Source organism: Equus caballus, chromosome 5 (genome assembly GCF_041296265.1).
Source record: "Equus caballus isolate H_3958 breed thoroughbred chromosome 5, TB-T2T, whole genome shotgun sequence".
NCBI lineage: Eukaryota > Metazoa > Chordata > Mammalia > Perissodactyla > Equidae > Equus > Equus caballus.
The window spans coordinates 64,513,383-64,528,153 of NC_091688.1; the positions used below are offsets into that span (position 1 = coordinate 64,513,383).

Consider the following 14,771-nt stretch of genomic DNA (forward strand, 5'->3'; position numbering starts at 1 on the left):
TACAGCAAGCTACAGCCTGATTTCACGCCAGGAAAAATGGGTTTTATGCCTTTATAGAATCCTAATTCATGGAATCCCTGAAGCCTATTTTAATATTTCATGAAAATTTAACTTCCAGAGTCCTATGAATCATATTATTTAAAATGGAACCAGTTTTTAAAAATTAGAAGCTATTTCAACTGTTGGTTTTTGAAATAGCTCATTAGTTTAGGACTAACAACGCAGTTTAAACTGATGGACCGCTGAAGAGCGATTTCTTCTGGATGAATGGTGACGTTTTTGCGGATGGTGCCGGAAGAAATCAATCTTCTTAATAGTTTTGTACTCCCTCTTCTAAATAAAAGTAACACGCTCAGAGAAAGAACTATTTCCCATGAGCCCACTTCTGCATCTTCTTTCTCTCAAGTTAACTCTTTCCAATTGTCTACACATGCCAGATTAGGAATTCAAATCAATCACCTTGTCTTTCTACACTTTTTTCTGTGGCCTCAACTATCAGAACATTTCAGACTAAATTAAAATTCTGAGAAATTTAATCATCTGGATAATTGCCTTAAATTGACTCTTTTGTTTCAGACAGTATTTGAAGACTCAGCCTACCGCTGATATTCAAAACTTGAATTTTTTTTTTGTCAGAGTTAAAGACAAGATGGTAAAGATTACATAACTGTCAGCCTTCCAAAGAAGTGTGTTTGCCTCCTCAAAACACTCACTGGCCCAGCAAAATCGCATTCATTCAAGGCCCAGCTTCAGAGTTAGGCCATTTCTATGAACTTGACATGCAGCCCCCACCCCAGGCAGAATTCTTTGCTCTGGCCTCTGTTTCCCCTCAGCACTGTGTCTCATCTGTCCTCATGCCTTCACACCCATCTTTGTATCCCAAATATCTGACGGAAGGCCTCGTATAGAGGGAACGCTCAGCAGAGTAAACTCTGAGCCACTGTTGATTTAACAAATGATTTCAACGCTTCACAAGCAGTCTCCGAGGTTGGCAGCATGTCACCCCTCGAGAACCTGAACACTCTTCACGGTGGTGTGGGGAGCCTAGTGAGTCAGCCCGGCCTTCTGCCCAGCAGCTCCCTCAGGTCTGGGTTTGTTCTTTAATTGGTCCCAAGTTTGCAGCAACTATTGTGAAATAATGAGAACTCTATAATTTTGTGATAAGTAGCCCTGAAAAGAGAGTCTACTGCTAGTGTTATTCATTCATTCAGCAAATATTTATTGCTAAATGCTAGGCACTTGTCTAGGTATTGCGGATTCAAAATAAGTGATGCAGACAGATCACCACCCTCAAGATGCTGGCATTTCTGCCAGGGACACAGACAATGAACAAAGAAAATTACAGAATGTTAACAGCGCTATGCAAGAACTAAGACTACATTCCTTATGACTCTGAAGTCAGACCACCTGTGTCCAAATACTGGCTCTGACACTTATTGGCTTTGTGACCTTGGGAAAGTTATGTAACCTCTGTGCCTTAGTTTCCTCCTCTGTAAAATGAGGATAATATTACCTGCCTAAATTCCAACTCCTCTTCTGCAAAAAGTCTTTACAAACTGTAAAATTCTGAACCAACAGAATTATTTGCTTATTTTAATTTTGTCATTCTCGTTCTAGACCCAGGAGTTTTTAATCTCAATATTTCCAATTCACTCATAATGAAATAATTGCAAAGTGTGGTCAACAGAGTGGCAGCATGGCATCACCTGGGAGCTTGTTAGAAACTGTTATGATGTTGAAAGGAGTTGATATAGGTAAAGTACTTAAAACAGGGCCCGGCTCATAGAAAGCACGTTACCTGTGTGTTAGCTGTCCATGACTATTCAGTGATGGGATATGACCAAGAGTAACTCACTGTGGGAGGGTAGGGCCACTAGAGAAAGGTGGTTGCGAGGGTTTTCCAGAGGTGGGATTTGAACTGGGTACGTACTGGGGGATGAGAAGGAGGCAGGTGGTGAAGAGTCTGGGGAAAAGGGACTCCAGCAGGATTGCTGGTGCCTTAGGGGTGTGTAGGGACGCTCCACTGATTTTGAGTCACCTCCCGTGGGATCGCAGCCCCAACAGCAAGTCCCTCTGTGCGGCTCCCCAGATTCCGGAGGAGCACTCCGGCCGTCCTTTGGGGTCCCCACTACTCTCTTCCTCAGGTTGTTCCTTCCCACCATCCCAGGAATGCTGAAATTAAATTCCTGACGACTCTTCACCAGATTTTTAAAAAGCCAAATAATCCCCAAAAGTGGGGCTCCCAGTAACTTAAGAACTGATTCTAAAATTCAAACTTTTTTTAACCAGACCAACCAGATCAAATGGCCAGGAGGTCGTCTTCTGATTCCAAGGTTACGTCCAGCAGACGAGGTCTGGCTCCGTTCAGTTCATTCCATTGGCTCTTGAACCGTAACCAGCATTGCTGGATGTGACTCTGAAACGGGCATGATTGAGATCACTAGCTCTTAGACTAATTGGCACCCTGGATGTTAGTGCTGGCGGCAGCAGCCAGTATCGCTGACATTCCCCACTCTCAGCACTCAGGAGGGACTTGCCCAAGGTGCCTGTTCTAGACTAGGCTTCTCCAACCGGAGTGGGCCGGGGAACCATCTGCACATCTTACTGAGACGCGGGCTGCTCTGGGGACCACGCTTTGAGATTATTTCATTCTGAATGAATTGGAAATACCGGGATTAAAAACTCCTGGGTCTAAAATGATAATGACAAAATTATAAGGAGCAGTAAACAATAATAATTCTGTTGGTTCAGAGCTTTACACTTTGCGAAGACTTTCTGCAGAAGGAGAGTTGGAAGCTTAGAAAGGGGAGATTGGCCCAGGGCAGATGGCAGGGGATCCCAGGTCACAGCTCAGGCAGAGGGCAGCTCCCTACAGTCTGCTCATTAAACCTGCCTTAAATGCAAAGTGCAGAGGCAGCCCTGTAGGCCTGGGAGACATAGACGAGAACACAGGGGGAAGATAGGGGGAAAAAAACCTTTATTTTTAAAATTATAATATATGCTTATTGCAAAAAAAATTCAGAAAATAGAGAAAAGTATAAAGAACATTTCACTGAGAGAAAAATCATTGCTAATATTTTGGTGTATACTGTCCAGTCTTTTTTTCTCTGCATACACATACCCATTTTTGCAAAAATGGGATCATACTATATGTATTGTTTTGTGATGTCCTTTTTATTTAACGTTATATTGTGGGCATCTCAACAGTCACTCCGGATAAACCTACAGCTTCATTTGTAACGACTGCATTTATTTCAGTGTATGGGTGTACCCTGATTCATTTAACCAATCCCTTATGGATGGACATTTAGTTTTTCCCAGTTCTTTGATATTATAAACACTGCTTCAGCACATCATTTTACATGCAAAGTTTTAGTCTTAGTTGATTATTTCCTTAGAATAAAAACCTAGGAGTGCAGTTAATGTTTCAAAAGTGAGCAGTGAAAATTCTGATAAACTGGCCATTAGCAAGGCGGTGCCCGTTCACAGGCCTGCAGCTGTGTGCATGGTCATGGAGGTATTTCCAACCTGGCCTCCCCCATCCCCCAGGGCATATGTTTTCTTTTTCTTTCCAACTGTTGCTAAAATGATAAGTGAAAACTGGTATCTCACTGTTTTAATCTGTATTTTTTTTACTATTTGTGAAATGTAACCCATTTCGATATGTTTCTTGCCACCACCTCTTTGACAGCAACAACATGGTAACCAGTGTTTGCAAAATTGAAACCACAATCTTTTTAAAAAAATAAAGGCAGACAACTTGGAAAGTATTAAGAGCAAATACTGTGTTCAGTGTTGAGATTTTTATGGTACCAACTGCTCTGACAAGTGCACGAAGGAGCAGCGGAACGGTGGTTAAGAAGGCCGGCTTACTTACAGGCAGGCAGAGTTTCGGATCCCAGCTCTGCCCCTGACTCCCTTGTGGCTTTGCCAAGTTGCTTCAGTTCTCTAAGCCTCAGATTATTCATCATTAAAATGGGGACAACGTGCCAGGAAGGTGGGAAGGAACAAAGGAGGCTACATGAGAAGCACCTGGCACACAAGCAATCAACAAATGGCTGTTTTTATTAAAAAGTAAACCCTGAAACCCTCCAAAAAAAATAATGGACAAAGTTTATGAACTAGAAGTCACAAATAGGAAACACAATCAATAAAGAAGCATATGGGAAAATGTTTCTCCCCTTTAATAAGAGAAGAAATGGTAATTAACACAAGGTGCCACACCGCCTTTTTAAGTTAACAAAAACATTTTTAAGTGACAATTCCTGTGCAGAGGAAGGTGTGGTCAAACCAAGCTGCCCACATTGTTGGGGGCTGTGTAACTTGTACCACTTTTGTGGAAAGCATTTTGGCAATATGCATCATCACACAAACATGTTCGCAACCTTTGACCCAGACGTTTCCCGAGGAAGTAATTCAAAATGTGGAGAAAACTCTTTGGACCATGGTGCTTATGCGGCCCTGCTCATAATGGTGAGAGAAGTACGCCTATTTTCTGTTTACATAAAAGGGTAAAACCAGAGTAAAAAATACAGGCTGGGGGGTGTCATCCCTTTCAGTTCAGCAGTGTAACTTATTTGTGCTAAAAGGGGACATAGAAACAAGAGTTTAGCCCTCCAGATAGTCCCATAAGCTTGTTTTAATTCATAGTTGAATACATTTCTTTGGAAAAGCTTTTAGAGCTCTAATAATCAGCGGTCAGATTAATAGATTTTAAAATTATCTTCTTAAATCTATTCATCCTCTGGTACAGCTTGGGGTAATTTGAAACAAAAGGAAAGGAAAAAAGGGGGAAAGTATTCCCTCATCTGTAAATGAGATTTTTAAATGTTTGGAGAAAGAAGGCAGGCAAGCCAGTGTTGACGCTTTCTTGCTCTGAGCCCCAGCCATGACAGCACAGACCCCACGGAGCGAGAAATCAGAACCAGAACAGAGTCCTGAAATGGTGCGCTCGGCCGAGTCTGAGCTGCTTGCCGGGCTGTGCATGGGCCGCCAAGCGATGAGTCACTTCCTCGGGCACATCCACATCTGTGTGTGCTTTGTGGCGCAGGAGGACCCCGGCACCGCCTCAGGAGGGCAGGAACGTGCAGAGAGAACCAGTCCAAGCTGTGCCTTCTGCCTCCGGGTCCTTGAATGGTGAGGGCTTCTTGCTGCTAAATTCCCAGGATGGGTGGGAGAGTGGGCGTCAACTAACTGAAGGGGTGCCAGAAGCCACTGGCTGAGTTATAGAATTCCAGATCTCAGAGCTGGATGCATAGCCCGCCCTCCCTTCTGAATGACAAATCCCTCTGGCGGTGGTTCTCAACTGGGGAGAACATCAAAGTCACCAGGGAGATTTTTAAACAAAGCACGGGCCTCAGCCCCACCTGCTGTATCAGCCTCGCCAGAGGTGGCGCCCTGGTAGGAATATGTCTTTCAAATCTCCCCAGGTGACTTCAGTAACCCCTTGGGTAAGGACCGAGCTACAGTACAGGGAGGGTGGTTTGTCCTGTAGGCTCTGTTTGAACATTGCCCAGACAGGAGATTTTTAGACAAACACCATTGTGCACCAGCTCCCATAGTCACTGCACTCTCCTCACGATGAGTAAATATCTACCCTGTTGGATCCCATCTCTGCCCCTCCCCCCCACCCGGTCCCACCAGAAATAAGCCTAATCTCGCATCTCAGGGCTTACTTCTCCCCTGTCCCCAGCAAAAAATCTTCCAGAAGTAACAAGCTGTAAATTGTGTAAAAACCTGCAGATGTAAAATCCTCAGGCGAAATCCTTAATGGTTTTGAAACGCTCTTTGGATCAACTGTTAGCTCATGTGGATTCAGGGTCACTTATTTGAAGCTTCGGTGAGTTAATGAGAGGCGCCACCTCCAAGCGCAGGCGGCGCTGTGGACTCGGGCCAGAGCTTGGCTAATTTACCTTTCGAAGGTCAACAGTCAAGGAGGGAGGAGCTGTTTAGCAACCACAATTACATGTACTTAATGGGTTCTAGTAGAAGCAGATGACAAAGTCTGAAAGACTGAAGCTTCCTGGTGGAAAGCATTCCACCACAGGAACGGGCACTTGTCATAAATGTTCCATTGATTTTCCGCCCCTGAAAAAAGGGAACAGCATGGTGTTTGTGCTAAAAATTACCATGTGCCATCTGGAGTGGACCATTACCTTAACCCAGCATGACGTCAATCATTAGCTTTGACTCTCCTTTAAACACAGGGGCACTAAGTATGCTCACCCAGAGTCATCCCAGGCCAACTATTTTTATTAATTGTATTAAAATCTAGATTTTGGGGTCTTTTTTTTTTTTTTTTAGGTTTTTAAAGGATAGTAAAAGTAGTTTGACATCTAAAAAACATTTTGATTAAACATTTAAGGTACAAAATGTTTCTCTTCTAAATTCCTGGTCTAGATGCTATAGAACCACTTAAGTACCAGGACAGGGACCAATGGTCCAGACTAAATTTACTCTTTTATGATGAACAAGATGGAAAGAACAGCACAACCAGTGTAAAATCAGATCCAACAGTGAATCTGCTGCTGGGGAGGGAGAGGAGGTGGCCATGATTTACGAATTGGGGCGTTGGCGAACTGCATAATTGCTGAGGAATTACTTGAAAGGAGGGCTTTCCACTCTTCACTCTTTTAGAAGATTAGACATCTTTCCAATGGGACCGGTTCTTTATGGAGCTTGCTGATGTACACACTGTTTGTGGGATATTTGCAAAGTGCCATATAAATGCAGACAAGTAACATATATGCCACATGCAAAATGCTTATCCCTTTGTGTTATTGCTGATGCAGAATTTAGGATTTAGGAGTACACTTTAGCTACTTGGTCTTGTTGAAAAACCATCTTCTCCATTAGAATTGCCCTTAGCAGTTATGTTTGGCAAGAAGATTTTAGTGCACAAAGAAGTTTAAAAGATGCAGAAAAGGAAAGTCATGTGTTGGGCTGAATTCACTTGACTGAAATCCAAGTTTTCCACTTTGGAGAGCAGATGTTCAAATGCCCTGGAGGAGGAGGGTGGAGACAGAAAATGAAGTGTGAGAAAATCTGTGACTCAGGAGGAGAGCATGTTTTTCTAAAGAAGGGAAAGGACCTGGCTTCTTGGGCCCCCAAGCCCACACACTCCAAGCACGGCACCTCCATCCCCGCGGCAGGCCTGGGCACAGGCAGGCGCGCACATGTCTGCCAAGCAGCACCCCAGCCTCCTGCCCCATTCCCGGGAATCAGTCTCGGTGCTGCCTCCCCGCTTGGTCCAGGATCTCTGGGGCACGGTGCCCTCCACAGTAGAAATGAGCAACTTTCCCCAGGGGCTGTTACTGTCTCCCAGGGGCTGAGCAAGAGCTTTCAGAATTGTTACTAATTAGAATTCTTCTGGAGGAGTTAGGATTTCTGTGGAGGGAGGCTGAAGCTATAGACAGGTCAGAGGAGGTGTTCTGGTAGATGACAACTGTAGGACATCTTTCTGATGCCCCCTGGTGGCCTTGTACAGCTAAAATTAAGCCCACATGCTCACATAGCCTTTAGCCCCATAGACACTGGACAAAATCCACCTTGCTGGACCTTCTGGATACATTCAGCTGGTACTTATAAAGCCAAAGCCACGTGACCCGGTATTGACACATATTGCAGCTTCTTCCCCCATAATTGATTTTGAGACATGAATATGAAGAAAACTCCAAATTTTATAATCCCATACATCAGATATCTATATTGTGTATGGGTATATGATGATTAGATATTATCCTCTGGGGAACAAAACAGATTTACCTTTTTTTTCTGAGGAAGATTGGCCCTGAGCTAACATCCACGCCCATCTTCCTCTATTTTATATGTTGGACACCTGCCACGGCATGGCTTGATAAGCAGTGTATAGGTCGGTGCCTGGGATCTGAACTAGCGAAACTCAGGCCGCCAAAGCGGTGTACGCGAACTTAACCGCTATGATACCAGGCTGGCCCCAAAAGAGGTTTATTTTGAACGCTTGGTGTGTACATTCTTATCAGGCCAAACTGTGCTGGATACACACATAGGGAAGCTCTCAAACAGGCAGGAAGAGGGGATCTCTGTGTCGAGGATGACATGCCACTCCTACGTTGTTCCAGGCTCTGATATAGTAATTAACATTTTTCAGTTTTACCAACACTCTATCTCTATTAGAAGTATACTAATCTTATGCACCTTTTTTTTAGGAAGCAAAAAATGGAGAAAGAAGGCCACAGAAGAATCAACTGTGGAAGGTTTCCCAATGCCATTCAAGACAAGGCACGGCCCGCAGATTCCATTCTCTGTAAGTTGTGGACCCTGGCGCTATGGGTGCTCAGTCTTCGAGGTCCCTCTCCGTGGGGTCTGCTCATGGTGGACGCCAGCTTGCCATCTGCCAGTCCAAATGGTATTGCCCTAGACTACAGTGTTGAATGTTGTATTTTTTTTTGCACAATGTAAAGAATGAATAATTGAATCGATTTAAATAAGATGTGGTCAAGTAGGGTGAAAGTGCCAACATCTGCTTCTGGGTGGAATCGCAGGATTCCACGGACTCAGTCATTAGGTGGCCTCAGGTCTGCGTGTCGTCATCTGTCCAGCATGACCCATAATCCGGCATCTGGTCAGCTTACCCACCCGGCAGAGCTGCTGCTGACTGGTCCACACATCTTTCAGAGAAGCAAAGAGCCTTAGAGCTTGGAGGAGCACAAGCACACAGAATTCGATGACTTTGAGTCATAGGAGCCTTTCTCCAAAGACAGTTTAAGCAGAAAAACATCTCCTGGCAGAACTGCCCTGGGTGAGGAAGAGGCGGGGCCGAGGCCTGCCTGCTCAGGCCTGAGCATGCAGCTCGCCGCCCGGGCCCAATTTACCCAGGTTATACCTGAGGACACCAGGGGCCAGAGAGCTAACAGGGGTTGCTTCAGTTCATGCGGCCTGTTAGCCGAGAGCCTTTCCTCCAACTCTGTATCTTTCTGTGAGGTCGTGTTTAGTTCCATTTCTGCTCTGTACATGATACATTTTCTAATAATAACAACAATAATAGGTTTCATCAATTGAACACTTACTACAGATGCTGTTAACAGAACAGAGATTTTCAAAGTGTGGTCAGAGGGCCCCTGTCACCCTTTCAGGGGGGCCATGAAGTCCTCTCCTTTCCAGCCACATATCTGTGCAAGGCCAATATTGCAACGGATGGGATGGAGATGCAGCTGTGGAATCCAGCTGCCTCTATGAAGCCAGATATTCAAGATTCTTGCCAAAACATAAAACACTGCCACTCTTCTCGTTACATTTTTTTATTTTCAAACATAGCTATTTTTCATTACAAAAAATGTGGCTTTGTGAACATGAAATGGATTATTGTTGTTTTTAAATGACATAACAAATAAATTATTCTTTAAATGCCTCAGTTTAAAATTCTAAAAAAAAAAAAAAGCCTCAGCACTGACCTTTCAGTCTTAAGAAGATCTGAAGGACTCTGCACAGCAAAAATGACATGAAACTTATACCTAGATACGTCTCGACCAGTCCGTCCTCAGCTGACCGAATGCTGGATGACAGCTCTTCTCCAATGCAGGGGGAGATTTTTGCCACAGGCATAAAGGATGGCAAATATTAATGATATATGGTAGACAGAAACTATAATAAGCAAAAGCTCGTTGGGGTTCTCAATTTTAAGAATATGAAAGTGTTCTGAAATCAAGTTTGAGAACTGTTGACATAGGGCATATCACTTAACTATCACACCCCTGTAAGGTAGGAATCATTATTTTATAGATAAGGAAATGGAGGCTCTGAGAAATTAAATGACCTGCCAGGGTCAAAGAGCTGGTATATTTTCTATTGCTGCTTAATGGAGTAACTCCAAACTTAATGGCTCAACACAACAAACATTGCTATCTCATAGTTTCTGTGGGTCAGGAATTCGGGAGCAGCTTAGCTGGGTGGTTCAGGCTCAAGGTCTCTCCTGAGGCTGCAGTCAAGATGTTGGCCAATACTGCCATCATCTGAAGGCTTGACTGGGCCTGGAGAATCTGCTTCCAAGATGGGTCACTCCTGTGGCCTTTGGCTGGTCTCAGTTTGTTGCCATGTGGGCCTCTCCAATAGGCTGCTTGAGAGTCATTACAACATGGCAGCCAGCTTCCCCCAGAGCAAATGATCCAAGAGAAAGACCAAGATGGGAGCATCACTGTCTTTTATGACCTAGTTTTGGAAGTTATACACCCTCACTACCACTTTATCTATTTGTTAGAAGCAAGTCACTAAATCCAGCCTACATTCAAGGAGGGAGGAAATGGTTCTACCTTTTGAAGAACATGTCAATTTGTGGACACATTTTTAACCATCACAGCTAATAAGTGGCAGGGCCAGGCTTCTGAACCTCATGCTCTTTCCACTGTACAACACAACCTTCGCAGGGTAGGCCCCCGTCCTCTATTTATAATTTCCTTGAGTTCTAGATCGAGAAGGCATTCAATGACTATTGACTGAGATTTGGGAAAGAAAAAACTTTCCTAGAGCTCATTCCATTTGTGACTTCCACTTTGAAAGATAACGTCACAAACGAGTGTATCATGAGTGCAGCAGGGCAGGTGGTACTGGCAGAGGATTTGTCCCCTGGCTTCATCTCTCCTGGAGCTGACACGTTGCTTGGACACCCAAACCTGACATACTCACCTGCCTGACCCAGGCTTCCATGCTCTGGCCTTACCTGGAGAGCTCCACTGCCCACAGCCTGCCTAACGAGTTCTAGACCTGCACCAGACCCACCTGCCCTCTACTATTAGCTTTTCCGTGGCACTGATGAGGGTAAAGCTCTGACTCAGGTTCCCACATGGGCTTATGAATTCGATGTGGAGGAAAACCATCTTTCCAGTTGCCTGGATGACAACACACAAGCTCTTAGCCCCAGCAGGGTCTGAGAAGAGAATATGGATGTAGCAGGGCAAATTGGAAAAATAACCCCAATTGCAAGATTGTCTGATAATTCAGAGGGCCAAATTCCTACGGATCCATCCATTCAGCAGACGTTTGCTAAGCACCCACATGCTCTAGGCAAATCTTGAGACTTTCCTGTCAGACTGTTACTCATCAAAACATCTCTCAGTTGTCAGAAGGGGATCCCAAATGTCTCCCCTAGGCTGGCAACTCCCCTTGGTAACACGGCCGGGGAAAGCGAACACACTGGGGCCTAATGCTTACCTCGCACAGTTGGAGCTCTACTCTCCACACCAGATTTTATGCCTACAATCAAGAAATTCACACTTCCTCTGTGAAACTTGGGCTCTTTCAGGTTATGATACGGTACACAGCTGCTATTCCTGCTATTCTACTTTGGGCACTGGACTGCAGAATAACAAACGTGAGGACTGCGGCTCTAAGACTCGTAACTCCAGAAAAGTCTGCGGTAAAGAACCAGCTAAAGGTGAAGGCGACTGGGGAGCCTCAGAAAGAAGGCACCAGTGGGGACAGCTGTTGTTCCTGGGCAATTTGTTGTATTTTTAATCTTTTCTTTTTAGAATTTCATTATAGATACAACATCCCAGGACAGAACTACTTGAATTGTAGCGAAAGAAGAGCCTGTGTCCCGCTCTGCTTTTTAAATGAAAATAAAAATTCTTCACCTTGTAAGTATATCTCCTGCATGATCCCATCTTTATAAAGCTAGTCTCTCAGGTGTGGGAGCCCTGTATTGCACTGGTCATTGCTCCCATCTGGGGAGCCCCTGCTGTCTCCAGTCTCCTGCCTGGGTCTTCAGCACTCATCTGACACTTCCACGTCCAGCCCGACGCCTGGATGGCAAGAGGCTGTGCTGGGGCTGGGAGATATGAAATCCCACTGGTACTAAGTGTACCAGCAGTGTAAGCTGGTAATGAATCATAAATATTTGCTGAACAAATGAACAACTGAGTAATCACAACTATTATTATTATTCAGGAGTGGCAAAAGCTTTAAATATTATCTCTACTAAAAGTCAGCATGGAAAGAAATAGACTATTTTTACACTCCTTAGACATCATATTGCTAATTTCAACGCAAAATTTTGCTGTCTTTGGAAAAAATTAAAATCCCACAAACATTTATTTATAAAGATGAATAAGACATGGCTCCTCCCTCCCAAGGACTTTACAATCTATTGCGAGAAAGGAACTCATGCCCAAATAAGGAATGTTCGTGGCAAAATGCGGTAAGTGCTAAAAGCAAAGTCAGAGTGTGCTAAGGGCACAGAGGAGGGAAGGAAATGCTCCTTGTTTTGCCTTGGGACAGCCATACCTGCTTCTCGGACAACCTTTCCTTGCGGGTGAGTTCATACCATCAGAGGTCTTTCTCTCCCTCTCTGGAGACAAGGCACCAGGGAGAATGTTTCTTACCTTTCACAATTACCAGAGTCCAAGACTAAGAATGTCATTTACTTGACTGACCTCAGCTGTGTCCCCTCTTCCCACTCCCAGCTGCCAAATCTTCCAATTGGATGTATTTTCTCCAGGTAACAGTCACTAACACTCTGCAGAAGCAACAGGGCAGATTTCTTCACTATCTCTTTGGTCTTTGGGTCTACAGCCCATGAGACCTTTATTGCAATGTATGAATGAGGAAAGTAACTGAGTCATCTGAAACGTGACCTTGAACTTCATTAGTAAACACTAGTGGCCAAGAGGGTAGAAGTCACAGGGAGGCGTTTTTTGCTCAATGTTAAAAAAGAACCTTCCAGCAATTGGGACGGAGAGAAAATGGAGTCGGGTGTTGCAGGAGGTCGTGAGCCCCATCTGTAGACTGGGAGACAATGTACTTCGTCAAGATGTTGTAGATCTGTAGGCTGGACTAGAACTGGACCATATGACCCTATGGTCCTTTCCGACCCTGAGTTTCTCTGTTTCAAATAAAATCCAAACTTATCTTGAAAGACTACCAAAGGACGAAGAATGAGCTCATTAGTGCCTCTGTTCATCATGACTCCAGTCTAGGGGGTCAGCAGGACTAAATTTGGACTTTCTGGCTTCTGCTCTGCCTTCCACGGCTGAGGGACAGTCTTTCCCAGTTTCCTTGTCAAATGAGACCCTCCTGAGGGGGAGGCAAGCCTAGCTACTAGAGACCAGTGAATGAGACAGCAGAATGTGAAGGAGAAAGAGGAGACGATGAGAAGAGCAGGAGGAAGAAGGGGAAGAGAAGAGGAGGGAGCCCCAGTGACAGAGAAGGCAGATTTGTTGGCCACTGAGTTTTCTCTCTTCCTTTCTCTGGCTTTCTTCTGGTCTTCCATGGGGACTTTCCTACATTTATCTTCTTCTCTGTTTATTCTCTATTTTCTAGAATTGTCTTAGTGACATAATTGTTAGTTTCTGACTCCTAGAATCCTTTCTCCTGAAGTTGGAGAGGACTTCAGGGATCCACTGCACCAACCTCTTGGAAGATATCCCTCCATTTTTCAGATGAAGCAGTCGAGCCCAGAGAATTTAGACAACGTGCCCACGCCCCACAGCTGGCACCCCGGGAACCTAGACTCCTGGTCTCTTGTCTGCTAAGAAAACTCCTTTTAAAAATTTAATTTCTTTTCCTGAATTCAGAATACTTGATAGAAAGTTCTTGGTTTTCTCTGTTCCCTAATTTTCTTATTTATTTATTAAAATTTTATGAAATATTTCATTCATACACAACAGTTCAGGAAGTGATACCTGTATATCCACCATTTGGGGATCATTTTTGATGCTCTGCATTTAATCACAGCTAACATTTTTCAGCTCATTCAAAACCAAACTGGATCTGTTCCCAGAGAGCGAATTCAAAATCTTCTCAAGATGAACGCGAGCCCATACCAGGAAAGTAAGTCTTATTTTATTACAAATGGTAACAAAATTGCCTACCTACTGGTTGGGTGCATAATTACCTGCCCAAGATCACCTAGATCCTTGGCAGAGCCAGGATTCAAACCGAAGTCTATCAATACTTTAATCATTCATTTATTCACTCGACAAATATTTGAGTGTCAACAGCAGCAGGGTGCTAGGCTAGGTGCTGAGGACACAGTGACAAAGTCAACAACTGTCCTTGCCCTCAGAGTCAGTACTTAGGAGCTGGCTTTTTTGGGATTGGAGCCAGTCTTTCTAAGTGCCAAGAAGGGGGCATACAGAATGCTAGCACCCAATTTGGGGGTGCAGGGAAGCAAAACTAGCAAGGGGATGGGGGGGTCAGAGCGAAGAACGTTCAATCTGAGAGCTTCCTGGCATGGAAGGCCTTTGGCAAGTTTGGGAGCCATGTGGCTGGAGCCTAAAAGAGGGAGTGGCGGCGGGGCAAGCTGGGGCTGGGGAGGGAAGGCTGGTGAGGTGGGCAGGGCCAGACTGTGCCCGGGCTTGTCAGTTACAGGAAGGATTTCAGACTCTTAGGTACAATGGGAAGCCAATGAAGTTTTTTCACCCAGAGTTTAAAATTTTTTTTAGTGTTTTAAAAGATCACTCAAGCTACTAAGAGAGCGGGAATGGATTAGAGGAGTCGGGTTGGAGCACAGAGGCCAAATGAGAGGCTTGTGCAATAATCCAGGTGCGATGACGGCAGCTTGGCCAAGGTGGTAGAAAAGGAAAGAGACAAGTTCAGTGCTGGACTGCCATTCAGGAGGCAGAATCATTAGTGTAGCAGGAGGGTTAATAGATCAGGCTCTGCAGTCCCACTCAGCGTGAACCACTACCCACCACCACAGTGCCGTGCAGGGTTTAAGGAGGTGGCCTCTGGGGCGTTCTTGGGTTTGCATCTTGGTTCTGTCTTCTTGGGCAGGATGCTTGACCTCTCTGTGCCTCCCC

General features: G+C 44.7%; 1 protein-coding gene across 10 annotated transcripts in view; it reads left to right on the forward strand.

Moving 5' to 3' along the window:
• The window catches only part of AKNAD1 (AKNA domain containing 1), a 57,540-nt gene that overhangs the window by 40,632 nt on the left and 2,137 nt on the right, over positions 1-14,771 (forward strand). For 7 of the 10 annotated variants that reach the window (XM_070268590.1, XM_070268592.1, XM_023641507.2 and 4 more), the window contains 5 exons: positions 5,051-5,136; positions 8,187-8,284; positions 11,276-11,407; positions 11,502-11,609; positions 13,719-13,800. In XM_070268590.1, coding sequence (XP_070124691.1) covers positions 5,051-5,136; positions 8,187-8,284; positions 11,276-11,407; positions 11,502-11,609; positions 13,719-13,800 — 506 coding nt within the window. The remainder of the gene's footprint in view (positions 1-5,050; positions 5,137-8,186; positions 8,285-11,275; positions 11,408-11,501; positions 11,610-13,718; positions 13,801-14,771) is intronic. The other 3 variants (XM_070268596.1, XM_070268593.1, XM_070268595.1) reach the window with 1 other exon arrangement.